This window comes from Geotrypetes seraphini, chromosome 7 (genome assembly GCF_902459505.1).
Source record: "Geotrypetes seraphini chromosome 7, aGeoSer1.1, whole genome shotgun sequence".
In the NCBI taxonomy this organism is placed as follows: Eukaryota; Metazoa; Chordata; class Amphibia; order Gymnophiona; family Dermophiidae; genus Geotrypetes; species Geotrypetes seraphini.
The window spans coordinates 171275428-171295846 of record NC_047090.1 but is presented as its reverse complement, the minus strand read 5'-3'; the positions used below and the strand labels follow the sequence as shown (position 1 = coordinate 171295846).

Sequence of the window (20419 nt, the reverse complement as noted above, 5' to 3'; positions counted from 1 at the left end):
TTCCAAGACAATTTTTCCCATTGAAAATAATAGAAACTGGATTAATCCATTCCTTGGTTCCACAAACTCAGATTTTCCAATAAATTTAACAGAGACAGCAAGATCGGGCCCCCTGCCGGCATAGGCAGCAAGATCGGCAATAGCAACTGCAAGTGGTGCTCAGCCCAAAGCTTCCCTTCCAGGCGGAAACAGGAAGCTGCGTCAGAGGAGAGGCTTTGGGCTGAGCAATGCTTGCAGTTCCCGTACGTTCAGATTCCAAAACAGCGTTTGGACTCCGGGGCAAAACTTAATTAAAAAAAAAAGTTCAGATTCCATGTTGTTCGAGTTCTGGGGTGTTCGGATTCTGAGGTACTAGGAGTGTAGACTTCCTATAGCCACCATATGTAAATAAACCAGAAAAACATATTCCTACCTGAGTTGACCAAGAACACAGTTCTTTTTCCATTTTTGTTGAAGTCTCCCCTGATCTGATAAGATAGCTCTTTAGTGAGCAGTACTGCAATAAATGTCTTCCCTGAGCCAGTATTTAAACAAACTATTGTATTATGATCCAGAGCAGCTTCAAGCAGCTCAACCTAAGAGGGGGAAAAAAAAAAGCAGTTTTCAGTGTGGAAAGTGAGGGACTCTTTTACGAAGCTGTTTAGTGCGGGCCGCTGTGGTAACTGCTCTGAAGCCCATAGAGATTTAAAGGGCTTCAGGGCTGTTGCCATGTGGCTTTGGAAAATAAAAAAAGGGGGTGGGGGGTTGAAGTAGTAAGAAAATAAATTGCAATCGATCACCATACAAATTGATTTTGAACATTGCCTGCCAAATAGAACACCTTTTTTTCCTACTTTAATGCTGATAAAATGTCATAAAAAAGAAAAGGCATGTGCAAAGAAAAAAGGTAAGACCTGTGAAAATACAAACTCTTACTCAAACACAATGTTATTTGACAGAAATACTAAAATTTGGTAAAGACAGAATATCAAATGCAGTAAAATCAAACACGACACATCAAAGCAGATTACAACTTAAAATATATAAGCCATATGAGCTCAGAAATAAAAGTCAACTATTAAAAAACTAACAGAAATATCTTTTGACCTGACTAACTTCTCCAATACATTGACCTTTCTTTTCATGCTGGATAAAAATCAATGATTTTTTAAAATTTAAATTGTGTTATTTTAAATAAAATACTTTTTTGAGGAAATAGTCCAAAAGTTATTCATCATGAAATAAGGATTAGTTCTTAATTATGTAGCATGTTCTTGTTTTACTGTGAAAAAATAAAGAAATACTCATGCAATGTTTAAGATTTATGGTAAATGAATTCCATTAATCCATTCATAACGACACAGGCACGATTTAAATCAAGTCTTTCTGACTAGTGATTTAAATCAAATCCACCCTGTTTCAAGTAAACTAATAGCACTGCCATTGTACTTTATCCAAATGAAAAAGTGACATGAAGTAATAAAGGAGATCGTGGGGTCTTTGTTCCTGGCTAGAGCTGTACTAAAAAAGAATTAAAATTTTTTTTTTTTTTTTACTATTTGGCCAAATACAAATACCATTATATGAATACTGGGCATTGAACATTAACATAATAATAAAAGAAGAGGGGGGAGGAACAAGATGGCAGCGGCGTGAGAGCTGGCTGAGAATGGGTCTGTTTTACCTCAGGTTTTGCAGCATTCGTTGGTCTGATTTCGATCATACCACATACTAAATGTAAGGGCGTTATTCGGGGGAACCTCTCCACACCCGGGCAAGCGCTTTTGGACCGGTTTTTGACGAGCTCGCCGGTTATGGAAGAAGGGGGAAGTTTTGCCCGCTGCTGCACCGCTGGAAGGAGCCACAGGTGCCTTGGACCTTGAAACAACATTGTCTCCCCCAACAGCTCGACTACTGCTGAATCCAGCGCAGGACAGCGCACGACGTGGGAGCACCGAGAGCTTGATTAGCATGGCATCCCCAGATGGAGGGGGCCAGGACGCTGCCCGAGTCGCTGAGTAGGTATCTTTAACAGGAATCGTGCACAGCGATTCCTCAGCAGCGGTTTTGGAAAGCATACTGAAGACTCTCCAGAGACTCGAGGTGGCCATCACAAAATCAGCAGAAGATATCTCCAAAGTAGTGAATAAACTTGAAGAATTATCTACTTCTGTACAAAATCTTCAATTGGACACTACTAAAAAGTTTGAAAAAGTAGAAAAAGATATTTCATCATTGCAGGCAACCTTAGTTACTATGGTTATGGAAAGACTGTTTCTTCATCGTAAAATTGAACAATTAAATTTGACTGCACCAACTGATGTCTTTTAAAAAATATTTAATGGAGGTTTTAAAAATACCTATGGAATCAATACCATTATTAACAAAATATATTTCTTACCAAAAAAAGTGGAAAATTCCTTTCCCAAAGAAATAGATCTAAAAAAATTTAACTGGTATACTTGAAACATCACAGGATGAAATTCAACATCGGGGTACTTTGCTTGTTTCACTTGTTTTTGAACAGGACTTAAATATGATAATGAGAATTTACTTTCGTTTCTCCCAGAGTTTATTTCTGGGGGAAAAAATATGGATTTTCCCTGATGTAACTAAGTCCACTCAAGAAAGGAGAAAATTATTCTTGGTTATGAGGGAGGGGGCTACTTTTTTGCTTTAATTACCCTTGTAAATGTTTGGTTAAATATCAAGGAACTAAATATGTTTATTTTGTGCCTGAGCAACTTCGTAGTCTTCTGGATGAGAAAAAGATCACTCGTAAGTAAGCTGTATTTTGGATGATACCGGAAAAAGTCATGTTAAGCCATTTTCTTTCCTTAAAATTATATATTGTTGGAGATCTCTTTATCTCTCAGATTCTTGTTCCTCTAAAATTTAGTGGTCTAAGAAGGATTGATTAATTACCTTTTGAATTATTGCATATTAATTGATTATGTATGTTAAAAATTTTCCTTTTCTTATGATTTTTACTTATTATGCAATTTATCTTTCTTTATTTTAATTTTCTGCATTACTGTAACAAGAGGATTCTTGTATTTGTATTATGAAACTTAAAAAGAAATAATTAAAAAAACCAAACAAACAATAAAAGAAGAAACGTAAAATCAGAGATCAAGTTTTATTACAGTAGAGCTCCGGATTATTCGTATTCAAATTTAAATCACCATTCAACCAAATACAGATAATTTATTTGAAGCTGAACCAAATCAAATCGAATCCAAGTACAGCCTTAGTAACTACATCTACTTAGAGCAGCCAGGTAATGGCAGTGTTGTTTCCCACCATGACTCTCATTGGGAGAAGTCTCAAGGACATTACTTTACCAGTCCTTTTATCTGCTCCGTTCCTTTATCACCTGGTGTATCTTGTCTATAAGTCCACTGACTATCATTCTTTTCGCTTGGTTATTTTGTAACACTTCATACCACCTTGCTGTCTAGATCAGTGTTTTCCAACCCTGTCCTTGAGGACCACCAGCCAGTCGGGTTTTTGAGATAACCCTAATGAATAAGCATGAGAGAGATTTGCATATAATGGAGGTGAAAGGCATGCAAATCTACGTATATTCATTAGAGCTATCCTGAAAAACTGACTGGCTGGTGGTCCTCCAGGACAGGGTTGGGAACCACCGGTCTATACCAGGAGTAGGCAATTCCGGTCCTCGAGAACCGGAGCCAGGTCAGGTTTTCAGGATATCCACAATAAATATGCACGAGATAGATCTGCATCTCAAGGAGGCTATGCATACAAATCCATCTCATACATACTCATTGTGGATATCCTGAAAACCTGACCTGGCTCCGGCTCTCGAGGACCAGAATTGCCTACCCCTGGTCTAGACTAAAACCACAATTGCAAGCTTGAGAACTATTCTAAACTTGACCTTGAGAATGAGGAAGGAGCCACAGCCACATAAAAAAAAGCAAAGCACAACGAATTAAACTTGGCCCTGAGAGAACCTGGACCCTGTGGATATCGTAACATCTTGACATAAACAGCAGCATTGTCACAAGTACCTGATATTTTCTTGGCGTGTAAATGTTATCGTGGATTGCTTCTTGTTGCCATGGCAGTCCAAAAAATGGCCCCATCGGTGAGGAAGCGGGGGTCATAAGCTGCAGTCCAGCCATACTGAGGGATTGAAAAGCAGGGCTCTCATTCATCCAGTGTTTCTTTCATCGTATTTTTCCACTAGCATATAGCTCACTAAGACAGGGAAAAATCATTATGAGAATGTTAAATCAGAAATAAAACACCGGAGGATGTTGACAGAGGATTAAGAAATATGACGCACACTTTGGAACAATTTACATCCTAGACAAGTCTAACTTTGCTCACCTTCCTGAGAAAATATTAAGAATGGCAATAGGAAGCGTAATAAGGTAAGGAAGAAATATTTCCACTGTTTTAGTATATGCCAGAACATGCCTCCAAAGGCAGTGATAGCTAAAAAGAAAATATGGTAGTTGAACATCAACAAGTGTGGAAACCAGTAGATATCTATGTTGTTGGCTTCTAATCAGACGGGTTGTAAGAACATATACTGGGACAGACTGAAGGTCCATCAAACCTGGGAACCTTTTCCAATAGTGGCTAACCTAGGTCCCAAGTAGAAAAAGGAGAAATTAGGTTCTTACCTGCTAATTTACTTTCTTTTAGCTTCTCCAGACCAGTAGAGGTTAACTTTACGAATGGGTATATATCTAATCATGACCAGCAGGTGGAGACTGAAAACAAAACTTTGGGACAGTATATCCTAGCCCCTCCTCTCTATTTCCCTCAGTCTGCCGAATAGCCAAGCAGAACCAAGAACTGGAAAAACAACAGAGAGAAAAAACAATACTCCGAAAGGAGTAACAAATAACATACCCAAAATGCTGTTGGAAAATGCAGAGGAGAAAATTCCCGAAGGAAGAATGTCCCCACAGCTCGCCAGCTAAGCCAGCCGAGCCACAGCCGCTGTTCTTCAATTCTCCCCGGCCCTAGAAAAATACTAGAACCCGCAGCAAAAACCAAAAACTGCCCGCGCAACAGCCCCAACAACAACAACAACAGACAGGGTGGGGACCTCTACTGGTCTGGAGAAGCTAAAAGAAAGTAAATTAGCAGGTAAGAACCTAATTTCTCCTTCTTTAGCACTCTCCAGACCAGTAGAGGTTAACTTTACGAATGGGACGTACCAAAGCAGTCCCTCTCACGGGCGGGACCCCCGAAGGGCCGATACCAGTACACGCTCACCGAACACCGCGTCCCGACGCGCCTGCACATCAACCCGATAATGACGAACAAAGGAATGCAAGGAGGACCAAACCGCAGCCTTACAAATATCCACTGGAGGCACGAGCGACGACTCAGCCCAAGAAGCCGCCTGACCCCGAGTGGAATGAGCCTTGAGAAACTCCGGAACAGGCTGCTGTTTCAGAAGATAAGCGGAAGCAATCGTCTCCTTGATCCAGCGCGCAATAGTAGCCTTAGAAGCGCCAGCTCCCCGACGAGGACCCGCCAGGAGGACAAAGAGATGATCGGACTTCCGGAATTCCTGGGTCCGCTGCACATAAGAGCGAAGGACCCGACCGACATCCAACTTGCGCAGCTGCCGTTGCTCAGAAGAGCCCTCCCGACCACCCAAGACCGGGAGAACCACCGATTGATTGACATGAAAAGGAGAAACAACCTTCGGCAGAAAGGAAGGAACAGGCCGCAAGACGACCCGCTCCCTAGAAAACTCCAAGAAGGGAGCCCTACAAGAGAAAGCCTGCAGCTCAGAAACACGCCTAGCAGAAGTAATGGCCACCAAAAAGACCGCCTTCAAAGTAAGGTCCTTCAAAGAACAGTCGTCCAAGGGCTCGAAAGGCGGACGCACCAAAACAGAGAGAACCAGATTAAGATCCCAAGAGGGAACCGAGGGCCGTAGGGGAGGCCTAAGCAACTTGGCCGCCCGCAAAAACCGAATCACATCAGGAAGAGCCGATAAACGCTGACCTGACACCAACCCTCGAAAAGCCGACAGGGCCGCAAGATGAACCCGGAGAGAAGACCAAGCCAGGCCTCTATCCAGGCCATCCTGCAAGAACTCCAGAATGTTAGGCAGAGAAGCGCGAAAAGAGGTCACTCCCCGCGCCCGACACCATTCCTCAAAGAGACGCCAAACCCGCACATAAGCCCAAGAGGTAGAAAGCCTCCGGGACCCCAACAGTGTAGAGATCACCTTGTCTGAATATCCCTTCTTGCTAAGGCGACCCCTTTCAAGAGCCACGCCGTAAGACAGAAGGGAGACGGGTCGAACATGGGAATGGGACCCTGCATCAGAAGGTCGTCCGAGAGAGGCAGAGGAAGAGGATCCGCTACCAGGTGCCTCACCAGATCCGCATACCACGGACGGCGAGGCCAATCCGGCGCCACCAGCACCACCAAACCCGGATGGTGAACAATGCGAAGAAGCACTCTGCCCACCAGCGGCCAAGGAGGGAACACATACAACAGCCCCTCCGTTGGCCACTGCTGGACCAGAGCATCCAGACCCTCGGCCAGACCGTCCCTGCGACGACTGAAGAAGCGGGGCACTTTGGCGTTGCCACCCGTGGCCATCAGGTCCAACAGGGGCTGCCCCCAAGCCTGCACTATCAATTGAAACGCCTCGGCGCCGAGACACCACTCTCCTGGATCTAGGAAGTGACGACTGAGGAAGTCTGCCTGAACATTTTCTACTCCGGCTATATGAGAGGCCGAGAGGTCCAGCAGATGGGATTCCGCCCAAACCATGAGCAGAGCCGCCTCCTGCGCCACCTGAGTGCTCTTGGTGCCCCCCTGACGATTGACATAAGCCACCGCCGTGGCATTGTCCGACAGCACTCTGACCGACTTGCCCAGCAACAGGGAGTGGAAAGCCAACAGCGCCAGACGGACCGCTCTGGTCTCCAACACGTTGATCGACCAGGCGGCCTCCTCCGCGGACCAGGTGCCCTGAGCTGAGTGACCCAAACACTGAGCCCCCCAACCCAGGAGACTCGCATCCATCAGGAGCACCGTCCACTGCGGGAGATCCAGACCCACCCCCTGAACTAGGTGAGGGGTCTGGAGCCGACTGAGGGAGGAGCACCGAATGAGAGCGGTGGTGAGTTGGGAGGAGACACAAGCCGCAATGGAGTTCAGCGGCTGGAGCAAGATCTGTCTCAGCTGACCCAACTCAAGCCGCTTCTCAGACCATCGGTGGTAACCCTGGACTCTCTTTGGACAGCAATTGAAAATCTTCATTTGGTATGTAGCAACGTTATTTCTCTAACTCTTGGGCTCCCATTGAAAATTAATCAACTGGAATCTCAGGTTCAACAGCAAAACCAGAAAATTGGGGAGATTGAACAAACTGTGTTGGAAGTCAAGACTTTTAATAAACAACAAATTACAGATAAAACTTTTTATCTACGGAAAATTGAAAATCTTGAAAATCAATATAGGAGCCTGAATTTAAGGCTATTGAATTTTCCTATACCAAAACTCATGACTACAAGAGAGATCTTTAAAAATTTTTTGACTTCCATATTGAAAATTCCAGAGTCTAATATCCCTCCTATACAAAAACTTTATTTCCTTAAAAGAACTATGATGGAAAAGAAAGAAGAGGAAGAACAAGTACAGTTAGAAATCTCTGAGCTACTGGAATCATCTGAAATTGAAATTCTGGGTCGCGCTACATTGATAGTATCCTTTGTTTTTCTCCAAGATAAGGACATGATTTTGAAATTATATTTTAATTTGAAGCAGATTTTCTATCTGGGTGAAAAAATTTATATTTTTCCTGATGTCTCACGATGGACTCAGATCCGAAGGAAGGAATTTATTCAATATAGATCTAAGGTTACTTCTTTGGGAGCTTCCTTTCAGTTGAGGTTTCCCTGTAAATGTCTTATTAATTACCAACAACATAAGTATATTTTCTTTGACCCAGAACAGTTGCGTTTTTTCTTAGAAGGGAAAGGGATTTTCGATGCTTCTTAAGAAGTACAGGTTTATTCATGTCTGTTAATAATATTAGCCGAGGTTAACTGCTCTATTCTTTAAACATTTGTATTTGTTCCCCTTTTTCCTGGAAGGGATTATTTACTTACTTTGTTCTCCCAGTTGTGGACTATATATTAAGTTTGTGAAAAGTTTGTGTTTCAATGATATTGATGATATATTTTTTTTTTCTAATTTTCTTCTCAAAGTTAATTCTTTGTTTGTAATTAAATGATAATAAATAAAATAAAAAAAAAAAAAAAAAAAAAAAAAGAAATTGCCGAGACCACCGCATCCACGACTGGCGAAGCTAACGTAGCCCGATCCCCTTCAGGAATGGGATACAGGCGAGCCATGCTGCGCGCCAGCCGAAACGGCGTCTCCGGCGTTTTCCACTGCTCCAGAATAATATCCCGAATATCCTGATGCATAGGAAAAGAGCGGGAAACGGAACGGATCCCCCGTAACAGGGGGTCCCCCACACGCGGAGTCTCCGGCGGCGCGTCCTCAAAACGCAAAACCGAAGAAACTTGCTGAATAAGGTCAGGCAGCTCATCTTTCTGAAAAAGGCGCACCACAGACGCCTCGTCACTGGAGAACGGGAAATCCGACAACCCGCCGCCAGCTTCCATCCCCTCCAGAGAGTCCTGGAACTCCTCAGAAGGGTCCAGGTCCTCCTCCAGACCGACCCGTTCCTCCGACCACAAATTCTCGTCCCACGACACCCGCGGACGCTTGGACAAGGGAGGCGGCGGAGGGGATGTCACGCCAGACGAAAGAGGCAAAGCCGCAGGGAGCGCGGAGGAAAACCCACCCCCCGAAACCCCCTGGGCGCAACCGGGACCCCCAGCCGCCTGAAAATAGGCTCTGCATAAAGAAAAGAAAAATTCAGGAGAAAAACCCCCCGAGGGTCCCAAGGGACTCCCTGCCACAGCAGGGGACCCAGCAGAACCTTGCCCCTGCATAGTCAAAACAGGGGGAAGGTCACCTGAGGTGGAAGACAAAATGGAGGGGCCAGACAGAGAAGATGGCGGTTTTCCCGCCAAAAAAGCTCCCTCCATAGCCTGAAGCGGCTGAGAAACCTGAATAGTCTCAGCCGCTAAAGCAGGCAAGCCGGCATCAGCTGTCAAAAAATCAGCTGAGAGGGAATCCTCTAAAACCCGACCGTCGGCGGTTTGGGGAATCCCTCCGTGGGCGGACGGAGAAGACCGGGCTTCCCCACCGTTCCCTGCCGACTCGCGAGGCACCATCGGCGGGGAGCTCTGGGCGCCTGCAGCCGCTGCCGACGGAGCTCCTCCACCGCACCAGCCTGAACACCGCTTGCACAGGCCGGCCGCGAGTGCCTCGCGTCTGGAGCACAATGAGCACTTTTTCCCTTTAGAAGTGCTCATTGCTCCATACGCGACCTAGCTGCAAAAAAGTGCCGGTTAGTTGAAAAAATACAGTAAAATACAGTTTTCTTAAAGGGATACAACCCTCCAGACCAGCACTACCTCAGGATTTTTTTTTTTTTTTTTTTACAGAACAGACTCCACAGGCTCTCGAAGCAATATGCCTTGCTTGATTTAGGGGGCAAGGCTTACTGCTGAGGCTCCTCTAAAAAAATGTGGGGAGGTGGAGGAAGTGGGGGGAGGGACCCCGCTCGTGACCCGCCGGGTTTGACACCCCTGAGGTCGGACGAACCCCCAAACAGAGTCCGCCCAAGCTCCGTCCGGCTAAAAACAGGGACAATAAACCCCCTAAACAAATTCCAACAGCCCTACCAAGGGAGATGGGTACAGATCACTCAACACCTGCTGGAGACTGAAAGAAGACTGAGGGAAATAGAGAGGAGGGGCTAGGATATACTGTCCCAAAGTTTTGTTTTCAGTCTCCACCTGCTGGTCATGATTAGATATATACCCATTCGTAAAGTTAACCTCTACTGGTCTGGAGAGTGCTAAAGAACTGATTTTATGTTGGTATGTTTTCACATGAGTTGGTTGCATACTTCTGTTTATTACCTTGGTGTTTAAATCTTCATGTTATTTTTTTCCAAATAGACTCAACAGAACATTCCTGTAAAATGTTTCTCATCTGGCACCTAGTAAGCACCTAAAAGTACTTTGCATTTTAAGAAGTGAAGTGCAGGGAAGAACTGATGCCACTACAGCTAATGTCCTAAGGGGAAGATTCTCAAAACTTTAGCATGGTCCCTAAACCGGTTCCAGCCGGTTTAGTGTTCACGTATTTTAGCGCCATACTAACAAAACGGCTTCCTGTGGTCTTTTCTGAGCTTCCTAGCAGTCTCTGACACTGCTATGCAAATGTATTACAAGGTCATTAATATTTAAACAAGCACACCGGGTGATTCTCTATTATCACTGACTGATTCCCTAACCTCATTGTCCTACATTTGCAAACAAAATTTTCCAGTAGGTCTGAGCTGTCCTTGCCTTACTTTTTGGTCAATGCTTGAGTGCAGATTGGCTCAGGCATTGATAGGAAAGTAAGGCTTGACAGCTTAAATCTGCCAGAAAATTTTGCCACTGTTAAGCAACCACCTTCCCCCTACCCCTGGCAGTGGGAGAGGATGACCACTCCCTCCCACCGCTGCTGTTAAGCAACCCCCCCCCCGACACCCACCCTTAGCATGGGAAGGATGCCCACTACCTCTTGCCACTGCTGTCAAGCAACACCCCATCCCTGGCAGTGAGAGGGGAATGCCCACTCCCTCCCACCGCCAAGCATCAGCACCCCCCCCAAAAGCGGGATACCCACTTACTCCCGCCGTTAATCAACCCCCCTGGCAGCAAGAGGTATGCCTAACTCCCTCCTGCTGCCACACCCCCCAACGACACCCTACCGGTGCCTTCGATAACCCCCACCCACCTTGTTTACGAAGGCCGGCCAGAAGGATGCCTCCTACCTCCAGCCAGAAGGCCTGCCTCTTCAAAATGGCGGACCTTCCCCACCTAAGGCTCTGATTGGCCCAGGTTGCTTAAGGCCCTTCCTATGGGAGGGGTCTTAGGTGTCTGGGTCAATTAGAGCCTTAAACACTTTTTAATGCAGTCTAGAGTTTTGTCTCGGAGGACACATGTACAGCTTAAGAATTCAACTTCTAATGCGTCAACTTTATCCAAGCTACTTACTTCTCTAACTAATCCTTAAGTCCTTCACTGACTCATCCTTCAGTCGCAGGACAGAGGGAAAAATTTTGATAGCTGGAGATCAGCTGATTAAATTGGGTGTATTTCACAAAGCTAAATAAAAATGCAAAGGTTTTCAGTTGCAGCCTCATTCTGTAGTGGGGGCTAGAATTTTCTCCCACAAAAAAAGGACAAATTTGCTCATAAAAATCATGAGCAAATCCATGGATCAATGTAATTCACCCTTCCATCTCCTCCCCCCATACACACACACACACCTTTACCCATTTAGGGGCTCATTTTCTAAACAGAAAAATGTCCAAAAAAAATGGCTCAAAGCGGTAGATGAATGGGTTTTTTTCCACAAAAATGTCCCAATCTCTATTTTTGAAACTTGTTTTTAAGACATTATTCTCCTCAGTTCATCCAAATCTCAAGGTGGTGTGCTGGGAGAGTGTTTTGGGTAGGACTAGGGTAGGCTTATAATTTGGATATTTTCCATCAATAATGAAACATTGTAAAAAAAATGTCCAGGGCAAAAAAATAAGTCATTTTAGGCTAGCCAAAAAGGTGCCCAAACTGACCAGATAACTACAGGAGGGATAAAGGCATAGCCTTAATCTCCCAGTGGTCACCGACTCCCTCTCACCCTCCTAAAAGGTAAGATAGTACATACAGCACAGTTACTTACCGTAACAGGTGTTATCCAGGGACAGCAGGCATATATTCTCACATGTGGGTGACGTCATCTACGGAGCCCCGATGCGGAAGCATTTTCAAGCAAACTTGATTGAAGATTTAAGTTTGCTCTGCTGCTCCACGCATGCGTGCCTTCCTGCTCCACTAGGGGGCGCATCCCCTCGTTGTCTCCAGTTCACTTAACTAGCAAAGAAGCCAACCTCGGGGAGGTGGGCAGGTTGTGAGAATATATGCCTGCTGTCCCTGGATAACACCTGTTACGGTAAGTAATTATGCTTTATCCCAGGACAAGCAGGCATGATATTCTCACATGTGGGTGACCTCCAAGCTAACTGAAAAGGAATGGAGGGAAGTTGGCAATTTAAGCAAATAGATTTCGCAATACCGATTGGCCGAACCGGCCATCTCTTCTGGACAGTGAGTCCAGACAGTAGTGGGAGGTGAAGGTATGAACCGAAGACCACGTGGCAGCCTTGCAGATTTCCTCAATAGGTGTGGACCTGAGGAACGCTATGGAGGCTGCCATCGCTCGGACCTTGTGTCCCGTTACTCGACCGTGCAGCGCGAGACCAGCCTGAGCGTAGCAAAAGGTGATGCAATCGGCCAACCAGTTGGACAAGGTGCGCTTGGAAACTGGGTGGCCTAACCGGTTTGGGTCGAAGGACAAAAATAATTGTGGGACTTTCCGGTGTGGTTGAGTGCGTTGGAGGTAAAAGGCCAACGCTCTCTTGCAGTCAAGAGTGTGAAGTGCCACCTCTCCGGGGTGAGAGTGGGGCTTGGGAAAAAACACGGGCAAGACGATGGACTGATTGAGGTGAAAATCAGACACTACTTTAGGCAGGAACTTTGGATGTGTGCGGAGTACTACCTTGTCATGGTGGAAAACAGTGAAGGGTGGGTCCGCTACCAGAGCCTGTAGCTCACTGACTCGCCGGGCGGAAGTGAGTGCAAGCAGGAAAATCACTTTCCATTTGAGGAATTTAGGATGGCATTTGTCTAGGGGCTCAAATGGAGGTTTCATTAGTTGAGCCAGAACCACGTTAAGGTCCCAAACCACCGGAGGGGGTTTGAGAGGAGGGTGGACATTCAGAAGACCCTTCATGAAGCGAGAGACTAAGGGGTGGAGCGAGAGGGCTTTTCCTTCCAGGGGCTGATGAAAGGTCGCAATCGCACCGAGATGTACTCGAATGGAGTTGGTCTTTAGGCCGGAGTGAGATAATTGAAGCAAATAGTCAAGGACCAGAGGGACGGGGACCGACACCGGGTCCTGGCTGTGAGAGGAGCACCAGGCTGAGAATCTGATCCACTTTTGAGAATAGCAGGTTCTCGTCGAGGTCTTTCTAGAGGCCTCCAATATCTCCTTGACTGATTGAGACACGGGGAGAGAAGTCATGGGGAAAGAAACCAAGCATTCAGATGAAGAGATTGAAGATTGGGATGTAACAGCGAACCCTGACTCTGTGATAGTAGAGAGGGAAACCGAGGCAGAGGCAGTGGATCTCTGACACTGAGTTGAAGTAGAAGGGAAAACCAAGGCTGGCGTGGCCAGCGAGGAGCAATCAGGATCAGGGTGGTTTTCACCGTTTTCAGGTGGACCAGCGTCCGCAGGATCAGAGGAAACGGCGGAAACGCGTACAGAAACCTTCCCTCCCAGTCGAGGAGGAAGGCGTCGGCCTCGAGTCGGTCCGGGGAGTGTATCCGGGAGCAGAAGAGGGGCAGTTTGTGATTGTGGGGGGATGCGAACAGATCTATTTGAGGCGTCCCCCACTTTTCGAACACCTGTCGTAGGGTCTGAGAGTGCAGTGACCACTCGTGTGGCTGGAGGAGGTGGCCGAGTCTGTCCGCCAGACAGTTTTGTTCTCCTTGTATGCCACCGCCTAACTGCAGCGCATCCTGTACAGAATTTCTGCCTATGTGAGCACGTCAAGCTGCATTTTCAGTAGGAGGCTCTAGACCAGTGGTCTCAAACTCATGGCCTGGGGTCCACATGCGGCCCGCCAAATACTATTTTGAGGCCCTCAGTATGTTTATCATAATCAAAAAAGTAAAATAAAACAGTGTCTTGATCATATATATCTTTAGCTATAAATTACAATATATACATATATTTTTTTTTTTTAATCTTTATTAAATTTCCAAACTACAATTATGCATACAAATAATTCATGTACATGTATTACAAGAAAAGCACGATAAACTTACAGATATTAATAAGCAATTATTTTCTCCAACCCTCCTCACCTAGTAATCAAGAAAATAAATACCCACAAGAACTACCTAAAAAAATCCCCAAATCAATTCCAATGCAAACCCCTCCCTCCTCGATGTGTATGTTTAAAGGTCAGTAAAATAAAGTAAATATTATTATTAAGACTTAGCCAAAAGGAAAGATTTATAACTATAAAGAGTTTTGCCTCATGCAAAACTGCCATTTCTTTAATAAGACTAACTATTTTTCTGAGGCCCTCTAAGTACCTACAAATCCAAACGGTGGCCCTGCAAAGGGTTGGAGTTTGAGACCACTGATCTAGACTATGGAATTCATTGCCGGGTAGAATACATTTATATAAAAGCATTGAACAATTCAAGTAATTACTTACAACTCATTTATAAATGAATGATAATATGAAGAAGATTGATGTATAATACTGCTTTTTGTGTTTGTATTGTGTTCTGTCTGGAAATAGATTTCGGATGTTTAATTAACCCACCTATGTTTTAGGTGGGAAAGTTTTTTTAAACAAATAGAAAGTTAGATATAGAAATTTGTGTGTGATACAGAGAATCCAAGAGATAATACTGTACCTAGTTTTGAGAAGGAAAGCTGCAATGTAAACCCAAATATCTGAATGTACAAAGCACTAAGTACACCAGTACAGCAAGCTAATTGTCTTATGCATATAAGCTTCGATTCTATAAAAGATGCCTGAAGTTAGGTGCCTAGATCGGCACACCTAGCCAATCTAAGCTTAATCGGTGCTGATAATTAGCTTAAATTTAAATTAATTGGGTGATAGGCGCCTAACTCAGTAGGTACCTACTGCTTTCGGGTACGCGCCTTTCCCAAGGCACCTATCAAAAAGTAGGCATGGTTAAGGGAGGATCTTGGGCATGTTTTGCATGTAGATGCCTAAAATGGAAAAATGCCGGTATTTAGGTCAAGAAAACCCTGGCATAAAATAGGGGTTACCTAAAGTTTAGGAGCCTACTGGAGCCTAAGTCCAAGCTTAGGTACCTAAAACTGACAGGCACAATTCACCGTGTTCCTCGGCGCCCACGTCTTACCGCCATTTATAGAAAATTGGGGCCATAGAGACGGGCCCTTTCCTGCTGTACATCCAAAGAAAACATTATCTTGAAATATGAGCCAATGATGAAACAAAGGCTATGCCACATTCTCCAGTGGCATATCCATCAACATCTTTGACACTCATATCTGGTGCTTGATTGCCAGAAAGCAAAGCAAACTTACCATTTTAACCTTGGAGACCTGGACACACATGTCTCCTCTGAACTGCATTTTGACATCATGCCATTACCTCTTGTGGGCAAATCGCATCATTCACAGACATCTGCTCTGCAAATGGAAAAAAGCCTTTTAATTCAGATTGAATTTGTATTTAGTTACTTGTCTTTGCAAATCCATGCTTGAGGCAAGTTACAAATTCCGACATACGCAGCGCTGTACATCAAAACAGAGAAATCTTTAGGAAAAGATTGAAATAAAAACTTACTTCTTTGAAGCTACTTTCAGTTCCAGACTCCAAACCACCTGCTAAGCACCAATATCAGTCTTATCATTCCCTCTAAATTCCCCCCTCCATTTGAGCACTGTGAATATAAGAAGTGCCTCTGCTGGGTCGGGTCAGACCAGAGGTCTATTGTGCCCAGCAGTCTGCTCGCGCAGCGGCCCAACAGGTCCAGGACCTGTGTAGTAGTCCTCTATCTATACTAGAGTTGCACGGGGACAGAAATACCACCCATCCCCGCCAGGATCCTCTCCGTCCCCGCTAAGATCCTCTCCATCCCCACCCATCCCCGCAAGGAATTACCTCCATCCCCGTCTGTTCCCAAAAAAACAGCAATTACTTCTGACAGGATCAACAATTCCACAGTTTCCTTTGCTGTTTTCCTTGTGGAATCTCTTTGGTGGAACCCTTTTTTTGTTTTCTGTTCAGGTAATTAACTTATAAACCCCCTCTTTTACTAAGGCCGACGTGTCCATTATATTATATGGATGAACCCTGCTTCCAAAGCCTTCCATCCCCGTGGGAGTCCCGTTGGCTAGAGGGGGGACCCCGTGGGAGTCCCGTGGGTCACAGGGGGTCCCCGTGGTAGTCCCGTGGGTTAGGGGGGGATTCCTGCAGGACCCACGGGATTCCCATGCAGACCTCTAATCTATACCCCTCTATCCCCCTTTCCTTCAGAAAATTGTCCAGTCTCTTCTTGAACCCTAATACTGTACTCTGTCCTATCACACCCTCTGGAAGCGCATTCCAGGTGTCCACCACCCGTTGGGTGAAGAAAAACTTCATAGCATTGGTTTTGAATCTGTCCCCTACCTGTTCAGTTTGTCTGTCTTGACTAGATTGTAAGCTCTTTTGAGCATTGTATGTTTTGATGTACAATGCTGCATATGTCCAGTAGTGGTATAGAAATGATGATTAGTAGTAGCAGTAGTACAAAAGAACAGTTTTACTGGGTCAGATCAATCCCAGCAACCAGGTCACTAGTACCTAGCAAAAACCCAAATAATAGCAATAATCCATGCTACCGATCCATGGAAAGCAGTTGCTTCCCCCATGTCTGTCTCAATAACACATCATGGGCTTTTCCTCCAGGAAATTGTCTAAACCTCTCTTAAAACCAGCTATGTTAACCGCTCATTCCACAAACACACACTTTATGACAAGACCATTAACTAATTTTGTAGCAGCCCTGTGGACTGGCTCCATCTTATTTATATCTTTTTGAAAGTGCATGATACAAAGAGGTTCTTAAATATACAACCTAATGTGTCTTCCCCAAAGTGGATTAAAAAAAAAAAAATCAATGATTAAAAATATATTTTTTTTTAAATGAAATGCTTGTTTTGAGATTTTTAAAAAAATCTATAGTTTTCTACTGAAGATATATTATAGTCCAAAAGTTATTCATCGGTACTACTAGAAAGGGTCCAGAGAAGAGCGACTAAAATGGTTAAGGGGCTGGAAGAGTTGCCGTACAGTGAGAGACTGGAGAACCTGGGCCTCTTCTCCCTTGAAAAGAGGAGACTGATAATGAAGGGAATAGACTTAGTAGATAAAGACAGGTTGTTCACCCTCTCCAAGATAGAGAGAACGAGAGGGCACTCTCTAAAGGTAAAAGGGGATAGATTCCGTACAAACGTAAGGAAGTTCTTCTTCACCCAGAGAGTGGTGGAAAACTGGAACGCTCTTCTGGAGTCTATTGTAGGGGAAATCACCCTCCAGGGTTTCAAGATTAAGTTGGACAAGTTCCTGCTAAACTGGGATGTACGCAGGTGAGGCTGGACTCATTTAGAGCACTGGTCTTTGACCTGGGGGCCGCCGTGTGAGCGGACTGCCGGGCAGGATGGACCACTGGTCTGACCCAGCAGCGGCAATTCTTATTATGAAATAAGGATTCGTTTGTATTTATTTATTTGACTTTCTAGGCTGTTCTCCCAAAAGAGCCTGAACGGGTTACACGTTTTCTAATCTAATCAGAGTTCTTAATCACCCAAGCACAAGGCGATTTACAAGATAAGAGGCCCATGCAGCATCATGGGAAAATAGTACATCATCTTGAAGATTATACTGTTGCAAGAGGGGAATCAGTTACAATATGTTGTGGAGGACAGTTACAATGTCAAGGTGAAAGAGCCGAGTCAATAAGCTAAAAGGAAATTTATCAAACAGGCAAGTTTTCAATCTTTTCTTGAAGTTGAGGTAGGTCATTTCTGTTCTTATAGGTGTTGGAAGGGCGTTCCAGATTCTTATCCTGACATACATGAAGAGAGTGTTGAATGTTCGCTTGTATTCCACTCCCTAGGACAAGTAGGTAATTCCGGTCCTCGAGAGCCGGAGCCAGGTCAGGTTTTCAAGATATCCACAATGAATATGTACGAGATGGATTTGCATGCGCTGCCTCTTTGAGATGCAAATCTCTCTCGTGCATATTTAGGTTCATAGACAACGGCGCGAAAGACAAAGGCGCATGCCGACAACTGAGCGCAAGACGGAAGCGCGCGCCGAAGAAAATTACAGTTTTTAGGGGCTCCGACGGGGGGTTTTGTTGGGGAACCCCCCCCCCACTTTACTTAATAGACATTGCGCCGGCGTTATGGGGGGTTTGGGGGGTTGTAACCCTCCACATTTTACTGTACACTTAACTTTTTCCCTAAAAACAGGGAAAAAGTGAAGTTTTCATTAAAATGTGGGGGGTTACAACCCCCCAAACCCCCCATAACGCCGGCGCGATGTCTATTAAATAAAGTAGGGGGGTTCCCCCCACGCCCCCCCCCCCCCGTCGGAGCCCTAAAATCAGTAATTTTGAGCAGCACACACCTCCGCGCTGCGCTCAATTGTCTGGGCGCGCCTTTGTCCCGGCGCGCTTTTGACCTGACACCGCATATTTATTGTGGATATCCTGAAAACCTGACCTGGCTCCGGCTCTCGAGGACCGGAATTGCCTACCCCTGTCCTAGGATGAAGGGATGATTAGCTGGTGGGTGTTCATCCTGGTGGAGGTAAAGAGGGAGGTGGAGAACATGTGGGTTATCTGCTCCAATGAGTTGGCATTTAGGGCACTGTGTACTGTGTAGGAAAGTTTAAACAAGATTCAGCCATTTACAGGCAGCCAGTGAAGCATGCAATAGTATACAGAGATGGGGGTCATACTTTTTAAGCCAAAAATCAGCCCAATTGCAGTGCTCTGGATCAATTGGAGTTTGTACATTTGGGAGGAGGTTATGCCCACATAAAGAGAGTTGTAATAGTCAAGTTGTACTAGGACTAGCATCTGAAGCAGAATTGCAAAGTGGTGGCCATAGAAGTAAGGTTTGATCAGTCTTGGTTGCTTTAAGCTGTAGAAGGTTTTTTATGTAGCATAAGGCTTTATATTCACACAATATTTAAATTTTTTGGTACACGAATTCCCTTAATCCCTTTATAATGTCACGGGCAATATTTCTATCTAGAAGATATTATCACAGATGCTCGTTTTTGCATTTCTTAAATCTGTGAATTTGTGTTTGCAGAGAAAAGGCTTCTTCACAGCAAAAATGTTATACAATATACAGGGTTGAGAAAAAGACCTTGCCACATTGTTCCTTTGCAAACTGATGCACACAGAATCAACCTCCTACCTCTTAAGTGCTAAGTTTATATATCTGCACATGAAGCTAAGGCCCGTGTTTTATAAACAGCACCTTAACTTAGGCGCTGGTAGGAGCCCTATCGGTGCTTAAGTAAGAGGGAAACGCCATTTAAGAGTTTTTAAAGAGATTTCTAGGTGCCTACCAGTGCCTAAAAAACAGAGCTAGAATCGCCAGCTCCTAATGCCACTGTAGGCTGATTAGAAAAAGAGGTAAATGATGAAAAAATTGATTAGTTTAGACAAACTCGTCTTTCTGTCATATTGAAAATCCACACTTCATTAATATGGTTAAATCACTGAGACCAGAATACAGTCAACCCAGCAGAGCAGATGTTGGAGGAAAACTGCTGGATAAAGTGCTTCATAGAAAAATGGAGCAATGTGCATCTAGAGCAGTGATTCCCAACCCTGTCCTGGAGGAACACCAGGCCAATCGGGTTTTCAGGCTAGCCCTAATGAATATGCATGAGAGAGATTTGCATATGATGGAAGTGATTGGCATGCAAATTTGCTTCATGCATATTCATTAGGGCTAGCCTGAAAACCCAATTGGCCTGGTGTTCCTCCAGGACAGGGTTGGGAACCACTGATCTAGAGAATGACACGGGGGAAAAAAAATTTGTCTCGTTTCCGCCCAGTCACCGTAACCGTCCCATCCCCACAAACCATCTAATCCCATCTACACAAGCCTCGAATAGTTTTATACTGAACTTATTTTATTAAAGTATAAAAAAACAATATTCCATGCAATTGTCAAAGTTCTGGCTGCTAAGAGATGTTCAGCAGGCAGGGCTTTGTTTATAAATGTTTATCAACACAACCATTATACTACTTTATCCGAAAGCAAAAAATTTTTTTGTCCTACCTTTGTTGTCTGGTTTCTGCTTTCCTCATCTTCTCCTCATTCAATTCCTTCCATCCACTGTCTGCCTTCTCTCTCCCTCCACCCCACCCCTCATTGGTCTGGCACCCATCTTCTTCCCTCCGCTCCCCCCTCTCTCTTCCCCAGTTTCCTTCAGCGTCTTCTCCCCCTCTCTCTTCCCCAGTTCCCTTCAGAGTCTTCTCCCCTCCACTACCATATAAAATGTGGTTTTTCCAAACCCTATTTCTGATTACCAAAGGACTCAGAAGAGCAGCTGTACATTACTCATTGTCACCAATATTGCATGTTCTTTTCCCAAATCAGATGGATTACTCTGAAACAGAGCCGAGTGAGACGC

At 44.8% G+C, this 20419-nt stretch overlaps 1 protein-coding gene across 1 annotated transcript in view; it reads right to left on the bottom strand.

Moving 5' to 3' along the window:
• DICER1 (dicer 1, ribonuclease III) overlaps positions 1–20419 on the bottom strand; it is a 179844-nt gene that overhangs the window by 140351 nt on the left and 19074 nt on the right. The window contains exons 2-4 of the mRNA XM_033953270.1: positions 15295–15399; positions 4017–4206; positions 413–575 (exon numbers count right to left, since the gene is read on the bottom strand). Of these exons, the coding sequence (XP_033809161.1) occupies positions 413–575; positions 4017–4163 (310 nt within the window). The 5' untranslated portion in view covers positions 4164–4206; positions 15295–15399. The remainder of the gene's footprint in view (positions 1–412; positions 576–4016; positions 4207–15294; positions 15400–20419) is intronic.